We start from the raw sequence: 22,434 nt of genomic DNA on the forward strand, positions 1-22,434 counted from the left end.
ATGTCTCAAAAGTGTTCTCTGTCAATTTACTGTCTGTTGTCGTACTAGAGCAGCTCCAACTACCGGAGACAAATTCCTTGTGTGTTTTTTGGACATACTTGGCAAATAAAGATGATTCTGATTCTGATTGTGATTCAGATTCTGAAATATTTTAGAGGTCGCATATTTGCATAGCTATTGGATCTTGTGCTTCCTACGATATGCTTCTTACCAATCCATTCAAACATTTTCTTTGACACCAGTCATAAAGTATTTTGTCTTTGTTGTCTTGAGTGGAAATATTCTAAGAGTTAGGTATTGATTTGGCTGTTGTCTGGACCCACTAAGGACAGCACACCAAAAGTCTGGAAGGCATCATCTTATCGGTGTGGCTTGACTGAGAAAGCATTCAGTAATTTGTAATGGGTGTCCAACCCCTTACCCCTCTACTGTGCTATCTATCACTTTTGAAACTTTCAAGTGCCTCCTTTCTGGTCTTCATTTACTGGAAATTCATGGAAAGTTTCCTATGCTTTTGTGTTTCAGACTCCACCACTCCCATTCTAAAGAGCACGTTGAACTAGTGTAATACAAACAGTTAGCCCAAAGAGAACGAGTGCTGACGGGTGTTGGGTATGGAAGGGATGAGTGTCTAATGCAGCCATTATGATCAGTGGGGGAGGGTGAGTGGATTATCATAAAAGCATCTCCCCTCACTCTAATGTAGACATGTCTGATCAATACCAGACTCTTGGGAGGGTATGGAGGCCTGGATGGCCAAATGTGCTATTGAAAAAGCAGCTGGACAGAAAAGAGTTTTAGGGGACAGACAGAGTGGACAAGGGGAATAGGGATGCGAACCACAGTAGAACCATAGTTAGACAGCCTCAATATTTGAGCACAAGTAACGTTATAACACTCAAACCGTGTACTTTTTTTGTGGATGGTGGGTGAGGAGGGGGGGGGGCATGCAATAACTAATCAGGAGAAGAAGATGAGAGAGGACAGAAAAAGGGAGGACAGGACAGGATGTGGGAAATGAGCAAGGCAGTGCTACTGACGAGTGGTGCGGTGGGATTCTTTCTGGTGTCAAAACACCTGTAAGAACCTGTGAGTTAATATGTTAGTATAACCTGTGTTGTTATTAGTGGTCCCAGCAGAAACAATTAAAGCCTGGAGCGTGTCTATCGAACTTAGTGAATGAACACCTGTCATGGGTGTGTATTCTGGTTGTTGTCTTCCTCCTGTCTTGTACACATCTACTCCTGGGAGCATCTTCACCACCTGTGCCCCGTTCACCCTAATTACCCCTTGCATTTAACCTCGTTTCTCATTCTTTCTAGTCACCAGCTCATTGTACCTTGTCGTCATGTTCCATCATTCCTTGTTTCCACGTCACCGACTCACAGTAGGACAAGACCCTGTTCCGAATATCAACCTTGCCTTTTTGCCTCACGTTTGTAGATACTGTTGCCTTTTTGGATTGCCTACCTGTGTACCAACCTCTGCCCGTATATTAAACCTCTCTTTTTGAAACTATCCATTTGTAGTGGAGTCGTGCATTTTTTGGGTCCTATCCTCTGTTCCGTTCATCAACTCCGTCCTCAAAAAGGCCCAGCAGAGGATGTACTTCCTGCGGCTTCTGAGAAAGCACGGCCTGCCACCGGAGCTACTGAGGCAGTTCTACACAGCGGTCATCGAATCAGTCCTGTGTTCTTCCATCACATTCTGATTTGGTGCTGCTAAAAAAAAAGGACAAACTCTGACTGCAACGGACAATCAAAACTGCTGAAAGGATTGTCAGTACCCCTCTACCCACCCTTGAGGACTTGCACGCTGCCAGAACTAAGACAAGAGCGTGCAAAATCCTCTCGGACCCTCCACATCCCACCAGCTCTTCCAGCTCCTTCCCTCAGGTAGGCGCTACCGATCAATGCAAACTAGAACTAGCAGACATTCCAACAGCTTCTTCCCTCTTGCGATCAACTTCTTAAACACCTAACCTACAATTCCATTACAACATGCTGGCAATTTTTTGACTTGAGTTCGTTGTCACATTTCTGTGGGACCAATTATACATTACTCGTGCACTCACTGTAGTTGTCTCACCACGCTGCACTACTTGCATATCTGTTGTTGACCAATACTGGCCACTCATGCCAGAGTAGCATCTGCTCCATTTGCACACTGATTGAGGAGTATCTGCAACATTTGCACAATCAACATTGTCCCAGATTATCGGACTACTCGCTTGAAGTCTCGGCGCCCTTTGCACAATGCTCATTGCACCGGACTATGGCAATATTAGTCTTTCGAACTGCTCTAAGTGCTATAGGACTTTTTGCACAATTGTCAAAAAAAAAAAAAAAGTACCGTTATTATCAGATAACTAGCAACCCTTTATTGCTCAGTGACTGTGAAAAGTGTTCTCTGTCAATTGACCGTCTGTTGTCGTACTAGAGCGGCTCCAACTACCGGAGACAAATTCCTTGTGTGTTTTTTGGACATACTTGCCAAATAAAGATGATTCTGATTCTGATTTTGAGATGCTTTGCAAGACCTTCAATGTAGCTACATTCACTTGCTGCTTGTTTCTGGCCCTTTCTGCCTTGCTGGATCTGCAGAAGGATCTGACACAATGATCTAACATAATGATGTGTGCCTTTTATTTGTCTCATTGTTACAGCAGCACTTTAGTTTTTGTTGGCTACCCAACAAAATTCTTGCCAGGACGAGCTCTACTGTGTTGAATAGAGGTATAGTACTAATTTGAGCTTTAGTGATTAAAAAAAGATGAGTGATGCTGTATTGTTTCGTACATATCTTCACCATTCCCTATTTAATGCACACTTAATACTTTCGTGCTTTGTATTGAAATGTATCACTTCTTAACTTGTATGATACAAATGTTTTCTTGCAAAGTCAGTCGTCGTCGTTGTTTTACAAATCATTTTCTATTGACTTCTACTCAAGCACACAGCCATTGAAGAGCCCACAAATATAAGTTTGAGGCTGACAGCCTGATTGTCAGAAAGCAAAATGTAAAAATATGATTCAGTGGGAATCTAAAAAAAATGAATTTAAATTGAGTCAGGAATTCATTTCACTTGCCTGTGTGTGAATATACCATTAGGATTGCTCTCATCTATTCTATCTGTGGTCACATTTTACTACATAAATAGAGAGAAAATATGTCCATATTAAGTACAAATAACCTTCGGTCCTCTGTTAACATTTGAAGAGCACTCAGTAGCTATTTCTACTTTCACTAATGCTGTTGTATATAAAAGCAATCTCTATAAAAGCCCTGTACCTCCCACATGAACGAACAATCACATACTACATGTCGAAAGTGCTCTCCTCAATTTTTTTTCTTGGTACAGAGTCCTCTTCTTTTAACACGATGATAAATGGACTGTTGTATGACTGCATTGCACTATCCACACAATCTACTGTAAGACAACTGGTCCTATAATGATGTTTAATCCACTGCAACAAGTACTAAAAACGGTTTGTCAATTAAGATTCATTTCTTCTTAAAATAAAACAGCTCTCCCGCTCTCAATGTTATTTAAAGTGAGAGTGTTGTTATCGAATAAGTGATCAACTTTGCACCATTTGGTGCAGAAGCCACAGCCTGGTACAAACATTATGCAAGGAATGAGGAGGTAGAAACTCCATTTTTTTTTTTTTTAAACTGTCAACAAAGTGAAGAACAACAGGCACCTGGCAACACTTGGAGGATACACGTGGTGTGTATACACTTGTGCAGAAAGTGTTGTTGAATACAGACAGTCGATTAAAACAAAACATACATACACACAGAGCTGAGACAATATTCTGATATTTATGTTAATATAAAACTTCACAACTTCTGTGAAAACCATATTCTTCTTATTAAGGATGAAGCATTGAGGCGGGACATTAAAAAAGTCAAATGAAAGCTGTGAATCAATCTCAGGTGCTCCCTAGAAATCATCCCCGCCACTGCTTCAAAATAAAATCATTGAAAATGAAGCAATGTGGAGAAAAACGTATATAATTTGCTTTGTTGTAATTTCCGTAAACTGTAAATATTTCTTCATCTTAATGTGTAAAAGCGTTCTTAATGTTTTCTCAGGCTCCCAGCTGTTCAATAACTCAAGCCCCATTCTCTCTCCCCTGCAGAAAGGTTAATGACAGACACGTAAGTAGGCAATGAAGTAGGCAGCGTGACCTGTTCTGCTGCACATGGAGTTTATTTGCTGTGGCTTTAGCTGCACTCCCATGCTTTGCCCTGGGGGCACTAATACGTCTGTGGTGCTCCAACCCAGGGAGCAGCAATCCGACAAGCAACGCAGACCTAATCCCGGCCAGGTCTGGGGCTGTGTTTGGTATGCATCCCTTAGGTATGGAATAAATACAAGGCTGGTAAGCAGATCTGCTTGCCTGGACAACCATGGAAGACTTCAGGGCTTTGCAACCTTGTGTTACATGTTTTGACGAGATGTCTCCTATCCAAATTTTTTTTGCAATTTTCTTTAATAAAAACAGCTTTGATCTCAAGTGGAAAGTAATTCAGTGTGGAAAGTTCAAGTGCTATTAGCTGCATTTCAATTAGTGAAGCTAATTGCCATACAGTATTTTTGATTGGCAAGGTGGTAGCCGAGAAGATAAGAAAGGTATATAGATATGATTGGAAGACTTTGGGTCGTGAAAATGGGACAATCATTACCCCACAACCCTTATGTTAGGCTACGTTGAAGGAATGTTCTGAATTATATCTCCTTTGTCAGTAAAAGCTTAAAAATGGCAAACGACTAAGATGGATACTACGAATAAATTATATTATACACCCTACGTACAATGATTGTTCTGAAAAAGTAGATGCTCTGTTTGTACGACGGCTGAAATTGTTATTTCAATTGGTGGCACACCCTGAATGACTCACACCCACCACACTTCCCTTTAAGCCACCAAAGGAGCAGAACAGGTGCACCTGTTCCAACTCGCTGTGTAATTTGTGAAGTTGCTAAAATACTTTTTTTCCCGCTCCGAGCCACAGAGGGGAGGGGACGGCAGAGACATTAAAAGTGAGACACACCGATGATGTTAATTGGAGTTGGTAAAACAAAAAAACAAAAAATCTATACACACAAATGTACAATTAAACCTGGTTGTACCATAAAACGGAGAAAATTAATTTCATTCCCATTGCGTACAACACATGAGCAATTGCAGTTTCATTAAGTACAGTTTACTGCATACCGTAAGCATTTCTTATGTATCAGTATTAGTTTTCAACCGCCATCATCCAGCCCACTCTGATTCTTCCTTCTTCTTCTTCTTCTTCTTCTTCTTCTTCTTCATTTGGAATGTCCTAAAGAGGAAAGAAACTACTGTTGTAGTAAAGTAACCAAAAGGTAAAGCAAGGAAAACGACAGCAATAAATGAAAGGGAAAATTGCGAAGAAAGACCCAAAAAACCGCTGTAAGTGTTTTACAACAAGGCTGCTAATTTACTATAAATCTGCAACCAATCTGACCCATGATGTCTCAAACAGTTAATCAGGTGAAGAAGTGGAAAGATTTGGACTGTCAGTCTCCCAAATTAAACTTTGTAGCGCATGTATTTTACCTGTGAAAGTGGTTGTTTATCAGATCCAGTTGTAATAAAATAGCTGAAATGTTAATCTCTTGTCTCATATTCACATTTTGATGTCAAACACAAATATCCTAAATCTACAGCAACAATAAAGGAATCGGCCTCACTCTTCCAATACTTTTGAAGGGGAGTGTGCCGGCATCTGCTTTTGGCATGATTGAACATTTTTTCTTCTCTGTGGTGCCCTAATAATCTGTTGTAGGTTTGAAATAGTATGTTGTGAAATGAAAATAATACATAATCCACGAGAGGACTGAAACTGTTGCCAACCATGACTCAAGAGTGTTCTATCAGAGTCAGCAGTGGGAGTCTGGTGTTTGTTTCCTATTTGGATCTACAAGTCAAGAGAGCGTTCTCTGACCTTTGCAAAGTGGCTATTCCAACCCAAATCTTTACCTGACCTGAAGTGTTCATGATGCAGCATTGTCACAAATGTTTTATAACATGGATTGGTATTTGCACACCTATAAACTGGACTGTCTTGCTAATATATATATATTTTTTTTCATATGTACTTTAAATACAGAATCAGGATTTGCTTCTACTCAAATAAATTAGTGGTTATGCTTATTCTGTATAAAAGTTTTCGGAAAGTCCTCATATTAAATGTGTTTTGATACCAATGTCAAACATTGCATTAAAAGTGGTTAAATTAGATTAGAACTGTGTGGTGAACTAAATGTTGAGGTTCACTAGTCCTGGTTCATGTCGCCCTCTTCCCAAAAAACTTCCAGCACAGACATTGACACATTCCTGACGGCACAAGGCATAACTTGTTATGGAGGCTGTTCACAGGGCTGTGTTAAGGTGAATCCAGACACATCCGCTTGGCTGTGTGCACCGAAAGGAGCGCCGTTGATTTAGGGTATTACTCAGAGAAAGCAAGGGGGAAAGAGTATGAGTCTCCCCTGAATGCATTAGAAGAGCCTCAAGCCTTTGTGGTTCCTTTTGATCAAATCTCTGTGAAAGATGAGTGTCATGCCCTCTTCCAGCCAGCTGTGAGGGGACTGCCCTGTGACTCGAGGGGGGGGGGGGGGGGGGGGGGGACGTGTGTACATGTGTGTATGTGTGTGTCTCTCTGTGTATGTGTACTGTGATCAAGCAAGGGAGGGAGTAGGCTACTCCAGAGGTGAGAATGCCGAGTGGGAGGATCTCATTCCAATCCCCTGTGCCCAGTTTCAAACGCACACACACACGCACGCACGCACGCACACACACACACACACAAAACATCTTGACTAGTTTAGGAGCTAGTCCATGGCAACATAAAGGAGAAAGCAGAGGAGGTGTATCTATGTGTGTGTGTGTGGGAGGGGGGGGGGGGGGGGGAGAAAGAGAGAGAGAGAGAAAGAAAAAGAAAAAAGTGAGAAGCAGAGTCCATGTGCGCTTATTGTAGAGGGGGAACTGCTGGGTGTGATGGCGCTTTTGCATTAGTACTTGTATGAACAGGAGAGTTGGGAACAGTTGTTTTGTGGAACTCAAGGAATGGCCAACGCTGTGGTGTCGTTGGAAACGTCTGACTGAATGACAATGGCTGAGGTAAGAAGATATTATTATTATTCATCTCCTCACACTGCAGTTTAACAAAGGTAAACTGAAATGAAACAGTGTACAGTAGATCCCTGAAACGGGCACAAGTAATTTGACATTTTCAATAATTGTACTTTTGCCTTAAATTTTAAATTCTTGAGCAGTCATTGTACTGTGTAAGAAAATATAACAAATACTACTTTTCCCACAAATTATTTTTGTTTTTACTTAAAAAAGTGGACTTTTTTTTTTTTATTATTCACTAGGTCAGACAAGAACTCCCCATCAATGAAAAATAACAATTCATAAACCGTAAATAAATGACTACATGACCATTTAAATAGCTGGACAGATATTTTTTTCTGATCACAGAGGCATGTATCTCACTTATAGTCAGTAAAAGGTTTTAAAACACATTCCAATAATCCAAAATGCAGTTTTAATCCATTAACTTCCATTTAAAATAGATGTTGCTATTATTTAAGTGTACTTGTTCTAATCATATTTATAATACTAATATTTATTATATCAAAGTAAAGTATATGTATAAAAAGAAAAATGACTCATAAACAAGTCATAAAAAAAACAAGAAATTACAATGTTTTATAGTGCTCATACATATTTGTTTGTCACTTGTACATCGTAATTGTGTCATGGTAGATCATTCATTGTATTAGAAATTAAATTATGGATAAATTATTACAGACTGTGCTCCCCCCCCCCCCCAATTATTTTTGTTTTTACATGGGAAAAAAAGTATTGTTTGAATTCCGTCAGTCAGACAAGAATTACCAAACAAAGTATGATGTTCATAAATTTATAAAATATCAATTCATATAAACAACTGGCTACATAACAATGTAAATAGCTGTAGCTGTATAATACAATACTATGTATAATAGCTAAATAGATAGTTTTTGGAGGGGGATTCCAGAGGCATGTGTGTCACTTATAATCAGTAAAAGTTATCAAAACACATTCCAAGAGCCTAAGATGCAGTTTATTATTCTTTACCATTGAATCCATTAATTTTCATTTAAAAGAGACTGGCATTTTTATACCTTAGATTTGCTATTATTTAAGTGTACTGTGTTGAGTTATAATTATATTTATAAGAATACAAAGTATTATTATTATTATATGAAAGTAAAAAACATGACTCATAAAACATGTTTTTATAGTCATCATACATATTTGTTTGTTACTTGTACATAGTAGTATTATCACGGTAGAGCACATCTTAACACAATTGTAATAATATGAAATATGATACCTGTGATATGATAGTATTAGAAAAGGTCACCTAGTCATGGTATTTGAACATCTATGCGATTTAATGTTAATCACCTACATTGTATTGCATCATGTTCTGAAACACAAAATAATCCTGAGACTGCTGCTTTGTCACCACAAGCCTTAACTCAGACCTTGCAACTTTTCAACTATAATTTTGGAGGCAGAGGAGTTCAGCCTCCTGTTTCTTCCTGGCAGCTGGTCCTGAGGTACAGCCTGCTGGAATGCACTTTAATAGCAGCATCATGTTTTGTTCCAGCAATGATGTAACAACTATCTTTGGTGGCGGCGGTGGTGTTCGTAGCAGAAAAACCTTTGCATTAGTGGTTGGGAATCTCTGGCATGTGGCCGATTCGATACATATCTAGATAAACAGGTAGCGATTCGATTCAAAAACGATGTCTTCACGGGCGGAAGGATTTGATTCAGTATGGGAACGATACGATTCTCGATTCGATTCGGTGTGGAAAATATGTGATAGTTAATGATTTGCACATGTGCTAATCATAAAGAACCTTGACTTGACTTAACCCAGTTCTATAAAATGACATTTGTCTAACCTTATTTTCAAACATGTAGAGTAAAAAAAAAAAAACACTGAACCCTAAGCATTGCAAAAAATATATATATTTAAAAAAAAAATCTAATTAATTATTTAAGTAGACCACAACAACACAACAATTAATTTTGAAGACTTTCTCTCCACAAACTCTGCACAAACGATATTTAAAGAGGCATGGGGGCTCTCGCACACCATGCCATTCAAGCTAGGACGGCCACGACACAAATGCACTGCTTTTTTTTTTTCTGCTTGCTGAGTGCTGACTGACTTTTTGAGTTTTTAAGTCATGATGAGTAGCTTCGTTCAACTGGCGATTGTTGTGTCACCTGCGGGATATACCTGGCTGTGTGTCCTCGGAAGTTTCTTTTTAGAGTTACATAGCACCAACACGAATGTATAAGTGGACCGCAAGGACTCGAGAAGACGCATTAGTTTGCTGAGTTACAGCCCAGGAAAATTGCCGAGATGTACCTACCTTTGCCATATATTCTGCATGTGTACAATCTGCAGCGCACATTTCGCCGCCGGCCCTGGTGTCGACGGCGGACCTGAGATAAGGTACGTAACGTGACGTTGCATTCAATGTTTACAACTCCTGGGGGAACTCTGCTTTACTATTGCTGTAAACACGAAAGTAGCTTAACTACCGAAAAGCTATTTGATGTTGAAATAGTGACTCTACGGAGAAATGTAGTTAAAATAGTAGTGTCGCTAGTACCCACCACTTCTCTGTTTGGTTAACGTAACGTTACCTGTGGAGCACAGTGTGAGACCTTTTGCCCTTTTTTACGAGATGAAACCGATTCCTAGCCTCGTGATAGCCGGTCCACAGCCCAACAACCGATGTATCTAAGGATTCCTGGGGGATTTTGTATCGATAACGGAGTCTGCTACCGATATAGTTGCATCTCTCACCTTTTTATGAACGGATATCCGGTCACATTGGTTTATTGTTTCCAACCCTACTTTGCATTATCCTCTGTATGTGTGTGTAAGGAACACGAAATATTTGAAGGAGAAAATCACTGTCCTTGTTTTATGTTACTTATGCACATAATTGTTAGAGTTTGTAAGATGTAATAACATCTGGCAAAACTAACAAGAAAATATGACTTCATACAGAAGAAAGGGCTGATTCATCAACGATATAATTCAAGCCTAATTCCCTCATTTTAAATGTTAACTTTAAGAGTAAAATTCCGATTTGTTCATTTCCAACTAGAGCTTTTCGATGTTGAGTCCATCAATATGTTGAGTCTGTCAATGCTACAACGCTAAGATTTCAGTGATCCTCATATTGTGGGGAGTCGATATACCAACTATCAGCTATCAATTAGAAATGTTACTGCTTGCGCGTGCTCAGTTCCACTCCACTTCGTAGGAGTTTATTTGTTCGTAAGAGTCTGCTGTTTAGACTGGCAACCCTGTCATCTTCATTCGACTCGAAATGGTCCATTAGTGAAAATGGATGGGGCAATGCACGTGTAACTGTACCAGCCTTTTACCCCTTTAGTGTCTCCCAGGGCTATGACCCACCCTTTCTACATTAAAAACAACTACACAGAGAGTCACACTCACCCCTTTCACTGCCACCGAAAGGCTTGTGAGGATTTGTCAGCCAGATGTGACAAGATTGTCAAGAGGCAAAGAGATCAGATCAGAGGATAGCTCGGGGCCAAACTCTCACATGCAGTATACTAACATCCCCACCACCACCGACACCCGCCCCGACCTTCCCCCAACCATCCATTTTGCAGGCCAAATAGTTCCAAACAGAGAGCCAAGAGTCACCTCCTTGCCCCAATGCTTAAATTTATTTTTTTGGTCATTCCTCAACTGTGCAACATCTCTCATGTACAGTATATTAAGGCAAAGTTACTGTGTACGTTCTATATGTTTTGTGCTGTTTCATATTTGTTTTACTCTGCATTAGCTCGCCCAAGATTGAGTGCTAGATGAAAGTGAAATCATGAGTTTTTTTTATGTCTCTTTTATCGTGTATAGATTCTTGGCTGACACAGACTGTCACTACTTGCAGTCATCCGCTTCACGTGCAATACAGTGTTTATGTTTTTTTTTTTTTTTTTAAGTGTTTTTGTGACGTTCAGTCTACGTTGAAGGACTCTTTTGTTCAAGCTAAGTGAGTTGAGGATTGTACCGAGAACTAATATTGCATGTAAAACTTTTAAAAAATTAATTGTTTTTTGTTTGTTTGTTTGTTTTTTCATTTATAAAGTGAAGGGGAACTAAATCCCCCAACTAAGGTTGAATCATTTTGCCTGTCAGGCATCTGTATCATAACATCACTTTAACTATCACTTGTCCACGTTCGGGTCACGGGTCAGGTGAAGCGGGGTACAACCTGAACTGGTTACCAGCCAATTGCAGACGCTATATAGATGTATAAATGTGGGGAAGTTACTATGATTCTTATGATTAAATAACACTTTTTACTGTGCGTCTGTAATACTACTATGTTAATCTTACTACTTAATTGTTGATTGATTTATTAATAAGATAAAATTAGATAATAAAAAAAAAAGTATTCTTTGGTTGTATTCCCTCTTTCGCTTACTTTATTGCCCCCTACCCCTCCCCCCACCCCCCATTATTGCATATTTGATGTGCCAGTTGCGGTTATAGTTTGGGGTTTTGAAATTACAAATGAAGTGCAGAATGGTTTTATTCTACGATGAATTCTGCTTTTGGTTTTCCCCATATAGTGTTGCATTTTTTGGTAGATAATACTTTTTTTAATGACTATCAAAACTACAAATAGATATTTTTTTTTAATTATACCGAAAGGTGTCCCTCACAGGGAAATTCAACTCCCAGTCGGATGTATACTGTACTTTCCGCAAAGAGTGCTGCACCCCTTGAGTTGGGGTGTTGGGGACAATGCCTTGCTCAAGGGCACCTCGACAGTAGCCAGCAAGCAGACTGGCATCTCTCCAACAACTAGTTGCCACTTTACATTTTGTCAGTTGTAGGACTTGAACCCTTGTCCTCCGACTACAAAACACAAGTCCTTACAGAAATATGTACTGCCACCCCCGAAACTTTGATAAATAGATTATTACTTACTAGTTACTAGTTAGTTAGTTTTTTTGTTTTTTTTTTGTAATGTCTCCTTATCTGATCTTGAATGTAGTAATAAGATGTACACTCCAATGTCAAGTAGAAATAAAAAACAAAAACATTACACACAAGTAGGTGGGAGTGCATTTTCTTATTTAGTTTTGTCAATGCGTACTTTATGAACAGCATTGTTAACAATTAATTCAGTGATGTTTATATTTAGATTACAAAAATTTCAGCATTTTTTTTTTTACAATACTTAAAATTAAAACATGAACTGAGTGCCGAAATAAGTAAATATTTTCTGACCGTATATATATAATATATTTTAAATCTGACAAACCTTGTTTGTAAATCAGCCAGACATTTTGATTTTATTTGTCCAGTGATCAGTAAAACTACACCAAATCATTGGCTGGTGGGTCAGTGCATTAGAATCCAGTCAATCGAGATAAATATACAACCCCAATTCCAATGAAGTTGGGACGTTGTGTTAAACATAAATAAAAACAGAATACAATGATTTGCAAATCATGTTCAACCGATATTTAATTGAATACACTACAAAGACAAGATATTTAATGTTCAAACTGATAAACTTTATTTCTTTTAGCAAATAATCATTAACTTAGAATTTTATGGCTGCAACACGTTCCAAAAAAGCTGGGACAGGGTCATGTTTACCACTGTGTTACATCACCTTTACTTTTAACAACATTCAATAAACGTTTGGGAACTGAGGACACTAATTGTTGAAGCTTTATAGAATTCTCTCCCATTCTTGCTTGATTTACAGCTTCTGCTGTTCAACAGTCCGGGGTCTCCGTTGTCGTATTTTACGCTTCATAATGCGCCACACATTTTCAATGGGAGACAGGTCTGGACTGCAGGCAGGCCAGTCTAGTAACCGCACTCTTTTACAACAAAGCCACGCTGTTGTAACACGTGCAGAATGTGGTTTGGTCTTGGTGAAATAAGCAGGGGGCGTCCATGAAAAAGACGTTGCTTGGATGGCAACATGTTTCTCCAAAACCTGTATGTACCTTTCAGCATTAATGGTGCCTTCACAGATGTGTAAGTTACCCATGCCATTGGCACTAACACAGCCCCATACCATCTCAGATGCTGGCTTTTGAACTTTGCGTCCATAACAGTCTGGATGTTTCTTTTCCTCTTTGGGTTAGAGGACACGACATCCATAAGTTCCAAAAACAATTTGCCATTTTACCTCCTTCTCCTTGTCATCTTCTTCTCAAGAACTCTTGAACTCAACCACAGATAATGACCTGAGACTCGGAGATCACGGAACATTGTGTGTGTGTGTGTGTGTGTGTGTGTGTGCGTGTGTGCGTGTGTGTGTGTGTGTGTGTGTGTGTGTGTGTGTGGGTGTGTCAGTCTGTTGAACATATTCTGGGCACCTGTTTGAGATGTATATTAGAGAGAGCAGCCAGCAGGAGGTGTTTGTGCACCCACAGTAGGCCTCAGTAGACATTGTTAGCTCTTAGCGTTCTGCAATGATGCGATTACGTTGCTGAGAGATGAGCAATGTTTTTTTGTTTTTTTTTTCACATCTGACCACAGTCCAGTGGCAAGCCAGAAATAAAAAAAAAAAAAAAAAATTAATTAATTAATGCCAAGGCTTCAGTAGAACCCTTTGTTTATTATTAATCAGTTTATTTGAAAGGGGACAATGCAATTTCATAAAACACATGAAGTACACATGATTTAAAAAGCCAGAATTAGCCAGAAGGCTAGTTTGCATCTGTAGTCCCCTGGCCATGATGCAAAAAAGCAGTAAAATACATCTACAAGACAATATAATACAGGATGCATAATCAAAGACTTACGATACTATTAAGAGAGAATAAAACCACAAATAATTTGATCATAACAAAAAAAACAAAAAACATCATAACATACTTGTCTTTTAGTGTTGGCAGCTATAGGTGTTAACTAACCACATTTTCAGTTTTTTTGTGAAGGCCTTGTATGCTGTAAGCAGTTTAACCTCCTCAGGTACTGAGTTCCACTCACCAGCGCTCCTCACTGACTAGGATGACTTACTGAAAGTGCTCCTGCGCAGAGTAATGAGACAGTCACCTCTGACAGAGCCTCGAGTGACACGCTCAGAGCTGTTTCTTTGGCTGATGAACTCAGCCAGAGGAGCTGGAGCCAAATCATGCAGTACTTTATAAATCAAATTGAAATCTGCAAATATGTGAAGACTGCCCCAGTTTAAAAGACTGTATTTTTATAAAATTGCACAGTGATGATAGTGCCTTGGTTTTTTTATCCATCACTTTAATTATTTGTTTGTACAAAACTTCCAATGTTTTTTTTGCATTCTGACCAGCCTGGGACCAACTGGTTATGCAATAGTTAAAGTGACTAAGAATCATAGAATGTAAGTAAATTTTTGCGGCTTCAGTTGACATTTCATTTCGAATTGCACAAAAATTTGCGAGGTTTAATTTGATATTTTTACACAATTTGTCAATATGGGCTTTGAAGGAAAACTGTGAATCTATTATTAACCAAAGATATTTGTATTGGCTGACAATTAGCATTTTTTTCTCCATTAACAAGTTTGTCTGGGTCAGGTGATACTCTATTTGTTTTAGTGAAATACATGCCTACAGTTTTAGAAACGTTTAGCTGTAGACAGCACTCCTGCAACCAAGTTGTGACCCATGACATTGAAGTTGAAGTTGCTGTCATTTTAATCTGGAGTAAAGGTCAAATATAAAATAATGTGAACCGAGATGTCAGGATAAACTCAGTGAGTGAAGAAATGAGGAGGGAGATGATCCCCGACCATTTCACCCACCCACATCTTCTTCTTAGTGAGCTCCACCAGTGGAACTCAGCATGCTGCACATGTATACTAAAGCTCAACTGATCATGCATTATAGATGGGTTTTCAACATGTAGCACTAACAACACTGGCTTTGATCATAAATCCGATGGTGTTTTTCCAGTTTCTGGAGTGTTAATGCTTTGTCCCCTTTTTTTGTCCAAGGCAAAGTCAGAGAGGGCAAGTCCAGACAATTTATTGTGCTGCAGCACTCTGCAGGGTCGCTTCCAAGTCAGCAGTTTACCACAAAACTCTTTGACTATATGTCCAGACATCGTATGTGCTTTTTCAAAAAAATGTTCATGAAAAGATCCATTAGCACTAACTTTTGAAGCCTCACAACACATGTACGTGTGCATGTGTGTGTGTGCGTGTGTGTGTGTGTGTGTGTTTGTGTGTATGCGTGTGTGTGTGTGTGCCTTTTGATTGTGTGTATGACTCAGGTATTGGTTGCTTTAGCTGGGTTCACACACGTCACACACCCTACTTATAGAATTGTTGTTGTTTTTTTATGCATCTTGACTAAACTAGTACTACTGCCAAACATGAAAACATTGTTTTTATTAAATTGTCATTTTTTTTAAATTGTAAATCGTACATTGGCTAGGCCTCGCTTTTTTCTGTTAGTTGTTTTCATTTATAATTTGAAATTTGGAGGGAGACAAAGTAAGAGGGCAATTGCTCAGTATTCATCCATCCATCCATTTTCTTTGCCGCTTATCCTAACTAGGGTCACGGGCGTGCTGGAGCCTATCCCAGCTATCTTCGGGCGGGAGGTGGGGTACACCCTGAACCGGTTACCAGCCAATCGAAGGGCACATAGAAAAAAACAACCATTCGCACTCACATTCACACCTACGGGCAATTTAGAGACTCCAATCAACCTACCACGCATGTTTTTGTGATGTGGGAGGAAACCGGACTGCCGGGAGAAAACCCACCCAGGCACGGGGAGAGCATACAAATTCCACACAGGCGGGGCCGGGGATTGAACCCCGGTCCCCAGAACCAGTCATCCACCGTGCCGGCTTGCTCAGTATTATTGTTCTATTTTTACTGTGTACATGACAAATAAGCATCTTGAATTTGTGACTTTTTTAAATGATTTTTTTTTTTTTATGATGTGTTTTGTAGGCAATTCGTTGTACTTTGTTGAATTGCAACTGTGACAACTTTAAGCCTGGGAAGCTGAAACGACGGCAGTGTGAACACTGCAAGCATGGCTGGGTTGCACACGGTAAGAGCTGAAATGCATTCTCCATAGGTTTTCTGTTTTTTGTTTGGAAATCGTGTCTGCAATATTTGGCCTTGCTGTCAGTTGAATTATACTGTAATTATAGTATTTGCATTTCCACGTTCCAAAATATTTTTGCCTTCTCCCTGACAACATTTATTTTAACTTTTAGCAATTCATGTAGAGTAAAATGTGTTGACTCATACACACACTACTACTCAGACTCGACAAATGTTTTGGGGAGCAGTGTTGTCAAATATATATTTTGGCTGTACAAATAACTAAATACATTTACAGTATGTATTATTATTTGTGTTAATCCACAAATCAGTTGGCCAAAATTCATAGAAAATGTAACATTTCATGCATTATTACTATACTAATACCATTATTAGTAAAGTTTGTTTCTGTTCGACAATCCACTTTGTAGTACTGTACTACAAATGTAAATTTTACGGAATAGGATTTTTTTCCCACTGAAATGTAAAGTAATCCCAAATTATGTGTATATGTTCTAGCTCTGAGTAAATTGAAGGTGCACCACGTGTATCAGAACAGCCAGGTGGAGATTGTGCATTCCAACGTGGTGTTTGACATCTGCAGCCTGATGCTGTATGGAACCCAAGCTATTCCCATACGCTTGAAGATCCTCTTGGACCGGCTTTTTTCCGTTCTCAAACAGGAAGAGGTTATCAAGATTCTCAATGCGCTTGACTGGACGCTACAGGACTACATACGAGGATATGTACTCCAGGTAAAGGTTTTCTGTTCTGTTTTTCTGCTTGAACCTTAACTTTTTCTTCTTATCCTTATTAGCACAAATGAAAAAATAACTGCTCGTTTACTTACTTACTGGTTGTAGGCCAATTTTACTGAGGAGGTCTGGCTGGGGAAAAACACAATGATATACTGTATGGACACCCTGAACAGCGAGCCTGTATAGGGGTTTTATATATATATATAAACCGAAATTTCTCATGTATAATGTGCACCCATGTATAATGCGCACCCCCAAAGTTGACCTAGAAATTCTGGAAAACACTATAATGCATTTTTACAATGCATGATTTTTCTTTTACCGATATGATCAAAACATGAAGTATTTTTTCAAATAATTATTTTGAAGTCAAGCACTTTATTTGAACATGTAATACTTATTATTAATACTTATTATTTACGTGCTCTTATTTTGAAATTCAGAGCCTTACTTTTATTTAGTAAATGAGAAAACACACAGTTGTGCTCATATGTTTGATTACCCAGGCAGAATTTGTAAGATGGGTACAATTCTTTAACGAAAACTTGAAGGGCTAGGCGAAACACATTTAATTTTATTTGAATGGGATTCAAATTAAAGATTAGTTTTCAGAAAATCATTATCATTAAACAAAACATAACCATAAAAAAATTAATGATGGTTGTTGTTCAATCATATTTAAAAAAAACAATATTTCACAAATTCTGCCAGGGTATGTAAGCTTCTGAGCATAACTGTACATATACGCAGTCATACGTACCCCTGTCATATTGGACTGAAAGTATAGGCTACACCTTTTTCATAACCTCGAGGTGGCGGCATATTAGAATGAAAGTGTACACCTTTCTCATAACCTCTTGATGGCGGCATGCATTTGTTATACACAAGTAATTACGGTGTGTAATATATTATTACAACCAGTGGTTAACTATTGTAACCAAAAGCAAAGCACCTCACCGACACCGTATTGACTATAGAAAATATTGACACTTTGTAAGATTCTGTAAATTAGTGCAGCAACTGTATTCTGCAGTTTTGGTGATTTCTGGCAAACTGAACAAATGAGTGGAGATTCAAGGCCTTGGCCCTCTGAGACTCGATGCTCAGTGCACCCAGATTGCTTAATCTTTCGTCGTTCATGGTATGTTCTCACATGCTTAAATGTAAAAATGAAGAAGCAGTTATCATTGGAATCACAACCACTATTTTACAGAGTCCGTACAAACCGAATACAAAATAAACATATAAATACACATATAAATAAACATATTCTGCATGGACACATTACAGAAACTGCAATTACATTGACACTGCTTAACCACACATGCATGCACACACACACACACTATTGTCTGGCATGCACGCGCACACACTATTGTCTGAAGTGCTTTAATTTATTTATTCATAGTATTTACTAATTATATTCATTATTTGTTTATTATTGTATTTAGTGGGTGGCATTCTTTGAATTGTATTCTAAAGCCTGACCAGGAACTAAGACTGCAAATTTGCTGAAGCTAGACATCTTCTATGCATCACATATTCCCATTTTTAAAAGCAACAAAGAGCAATAGAATGCACAACATTTCAGCAACCCAGTAAGTACAAGCCCCAATTGCAATGAAGTTGGGATGTTGTGTAAAATGTAAATAAAAACAGAATACAATGATTTGCAAATCCCTTCTAACCTATATTCAATTGAATACACTACAAAGACAAGATATTTAATGTTCAAACTGATGAACGTTATTGTTTTTTCTTGCAAATACTCTCTCATTTTGAATATTTTGCCCTGAACATGTTCCAAAAAAAAGCTGCAACAAAAGACTGGGAAAGGTGTGGAATGGTCAAAAAACTGTCACGAGTTGATTCAGACGGGACCCAAGAGCAGGCGGAGGCTGAGAGGTTGAGAACAGTTTATTGAAAAAGAGGGAATGGAGATGGTCCTCGAGATTTGCTGGTGGGTTGTTGAGGCATGGAACGTGTGGCAGGCGGTGGCGAGGACAGGCGGCTGGCTTGACGCCGTGGATGTGAGGAACACGGAGGGAACACTGAGGACAAGGAGAGAAAGGACACAAGGAATTGAGTAAGCTTACGTGGAGACTGAGGACCCGTGGTACCGCAAGAGAGCGTTAATACTCCGGCAAGAATTTCTGGGATCTGGCAGGCTTTTATGCAGGTGATAATGAGGGCTGATTGATGACAAGTGCGCGGCCGAGGTGGTGCTGATTACTGTGAAGAGAGAGAGGGAGGGAGAAAGAGAGGGCGAGAGGAGCGTAAAGCGCCACCAGGCTCCAACGAAAAGGACAGCAGGGCACCGCTCATGACAAAAACACCTGTTTGGAACATCCCACAGGTGAACAGATTAATTGGAAATGTGTGATTCTCATGATTGGGTATTTAAGAAAGATCCCTGAAAGACTCAGTTGTTCACACGGAAGGATGGGGAGGGGTTCACAACTTTGTGAACAACAGGGTAAGCAAATAGTCAACAATTTAAGAACAAGGTTTCTCAACGTACAATTGCAAGGACTTTAGGGTTTTCATCTTCTCCAGCTGTGATTGGCAGGTGACCAGTTCAGGGTGTACCCTGCCTCTCGCCTGAAGATAGCTGGGATAGGCTCCAGCACACAAACGACCATAGTGAGGATAAGTAGTAAAGGAAATGGATGGATGGATGGATCTTCTGCGGTCCATAATATCATCAAAAGATTCCGAGAAGCTGGAGAAATCTTTGCATGTAAGCGGCAAGGCTGCAAAACAACATTGAAGAACTGTGACCTTCATTCCCTCAGGTGGCATTGCATTAAATACCGGCATCATTGTGTAAAGGATATTGCTGCATGGACTCAGGAACACTTAAAAAAACAATTGTCATTCAACACAGTTGCATCTACAAATGCAAGTTAAAACCATGTAAAGCGAAAAGCCATATACAGTTTCAACAACACCCAGAAACATCTCCGGCTTCTCTGGCCCCAAGGTCATCTGAAATGGACTGACCCAAAGTGGAAACGTGTGCTGTGGTCTGATTATTACACATTTCAATTTTGTGGGTAAATCATGGGCCTCGTGAGATGGTATGAGGATGTGTTATTGCCCATGGCATGGGTAACTTGCACAAGTGTGAAGGCACCATTAATGTTGAAAGGTACATACAGGGTTGGAGCAACATGTGCTGCCAACCAAGCAATCTCTTTTTTACGGACGCCCCTGCTTATTTCAGCAAGACAATGCCACGCCACATTCTGCACGTGTTACCACAGTGTGGCTTCATAGAATAATAGAGTGCCTGCCAGCAGTCCAGTCTTGTACTCCCATTGAAAATGTGTGGCTCATTATGAAGCTCAAAATATGAAAACATAGACCCAAGACTGTTGAGCAACTTATGTTGTACATCTAGACCGGGAAAGAATTCCACCAACAAAGCTTCAACAATTCGTGTCTTCAGTTACCAAACGCTTATTGAGTGTTGTTAATGAGATGTAACACAGTGGTAAACAGGCCCCTGTCCGAGCTTTTTTGGAACGTGTTGCAAGCATTAAATTCAAAATGAGTAAATATTTACCAAAAAAAAACAACTAAGTTGATCAGTTTGAACATTAAATATTTTGTTTTTGTCATGTATTCAACTCAATATGATTTCAAAATTATTTGAAAATCATTGTATTCTGTTTATCGGCACGGTGAGCAAATGGTTAGAGCGTCTGCCTCACAGTTCTGAGGACCGGGGTTCAATCCCTGTCTGGAGTTTGCATGTTCTCCCCGTGCCTGCGTGGGTTTTCTCCGGGCACTCCGGTTTCCTCCCACATCCCAAAAACATGCATGAATTGGATACTCTAAATTGCCCGTAGGTGTGAATGTGAGGGCAAATGGTTGTTTGTTTGTATGTGCCCTGCGATTGGCTGGCAACCAGTTGAGGGTGTACCCCGCCTCCTGCCCGATGATAGCTGGGATAGGCTCCAGCACGCCCGCGACTCTAGTGAGGAGAAGCGGCTCAGAATATGGATGGATGGATGGATGTATTCTGTTTATCGGCAGGGTGAACAACTGGTTAGAGCGTCTGCCTCACAGTTCTGAGGACCGGGGTTCAATCCCCGACCCCGCCTGTGTGGAGTTTGCATGTTCTCCCCGTCCCTGCATGGGTTTTCTCCGGGCACTCCGGTTTCCTCCCACATCCTAAAAACATGCATGGTAGGTTAATTGACAACTCTAAATTGCCCGTAGGTATGAATGTGAGTGCGACTGGTTGTTTGTTTGTATGTGCCCTGCGATTGGCTGGCAACCAGTTCAGGGTGTACCCCGCCTCCTACCCGATTATGGCTGGGATAGGCTCCAGCACGCCCGCGACCCTAGTGAAGAGAAGCAGCTCAGAAAATGGATGGATGGATGGATGTATTCTGTTTTCATTCAGTTTTACACAACGTCCCATTCATTGGAATTTGGGTTTGTATACAGTATTAACAACATTCATCATAATGGGCTGCTGTTCAGAATCAGAATCAGAATCATCTTTATTTGCCAAGTATGTCCAAAAAACACAAAAGGAATTTGTCTCCGGTAGTTGGAGCCGCTCTAGTACGACAATAGACAGTCAATTGACAGAGAATACTTTTGGGACATAAACACATTGACAAAAAAACAGTCACTGAGCAATAAAGGGTTGCCCGTTATCTGCTAATGGCGGTACTTTTTTTTTTTTCTTTTGACAATTTTGTAAAAAGATGCAGAGTCCTCTAGCACTTAGAGCAGTTTGAATGACTAATATTGCAATTGTCCAGTGCAATGACCATTGTGCAAAGGGCGCCGAGACTTCAAGCGAGTAGTGCGATAATCTGGGACAATGTTGATTGTGCAAATGTTGCAGATACTCCTCAGTCAGTGTGCAAATGGAGCAGATGCTACTCTGGCATGAGTGGCCAGTATTGGTCAACAACAGATATGCAAATAGTGCAGCGTGGTGAGACTACTACTGTGAGTGCACGAGTAATGTATAATTGGACCCACAGAAATGTGACAACAAACTCAAGTCAAAAAATTGCCAGCATTTTGCAATGGAATTGTAGGTTCGGTGTTTAAGAAGTTGATTGCAAGAGGGAAGAAGCTGTTGGAATGTCTGCTAGTTCTAGTTTTCATTGATCTGTAGCGCCTACCTAAGGGGAGGAGCAGGAAGAGCTGGTGACCGGGGTGCAGACGGTCCGAGAGGATTTTGCACGCTCTTGTCTTAGTTCTGGCAGCGTGCAAGTCCTCAAGGGTGGGTAAGGGGGTACCGACATTCCTTTCAACAGTTTTGATTGTCCGTTGCAGTCAGAGTTTGTCCTTTTTTGTAGCAGCACCAAACCAGACTGTGATGGAAGAACACAGGACGGATTCGATGACCGCTGTGTAGAACTGCCTCAGCAGCTCCTGTGGCAGGCCATGCTTTCTCAGAAGCCGCAGGAAGTACATCCTCTGCTGGGCCTTTTTGAGGACGTAGTTGATGTTGATTGCCCACTTCCGGTCCT

The 22,434-nt window shown here is 39.9% G+C and overlaps 1 protein-coding gene across 2 annotated transcripts in view; it reads left to right on the forward strand.

Annotated features, from left to right (window-relative positions):
* Positions 1-6,966: 6,966 nt before the first annotated feature.
* The window catches only part of bnc1 (basonuclin zinc finger protein 1), a 39,711-nt gene continuing 24,243 nt past the window's right edge, over positions 6,967-22,434 (forward strand). Inside the window, exons 1-3 of one of the 2 annotated variants that reach the window (XM_061703326.1) lie at positions 6,967-7,161; positions 16,074-16,176; positions 16,692-16,927. In XM_061703326.1, coding sequence (XP_061559310.1) covers positions 7,147-7,161; positions 16,074-16,176; positions 16,692-16,927 — 354 coding nt within the window. In that variant the 5' untranslated portion in view covers positions 6,967-7,146. The remainder of the gene's footprint in view (positions 7,162-16,073; positions 16,177-16,691; positions 16,928-22,434) is intronic. The other variant, XM_061703335.1, reaches the window with a different exon arrangement.

This window comes from Phycodurus eques, chromosome 2, assembly GCF_024500275.1.
Source record: "Phycodurus eques isolate BA_2022a chromosome 2, UOR_Pequ_1.1, whole genome shotgun sequence".
Taxonomy (NCBI): Eukaryota; Metazoa; Chordata; class Actinopteri; order Syngnathiformes; family Syngnathidae; genus Phycodurus; species Phycodurus eques.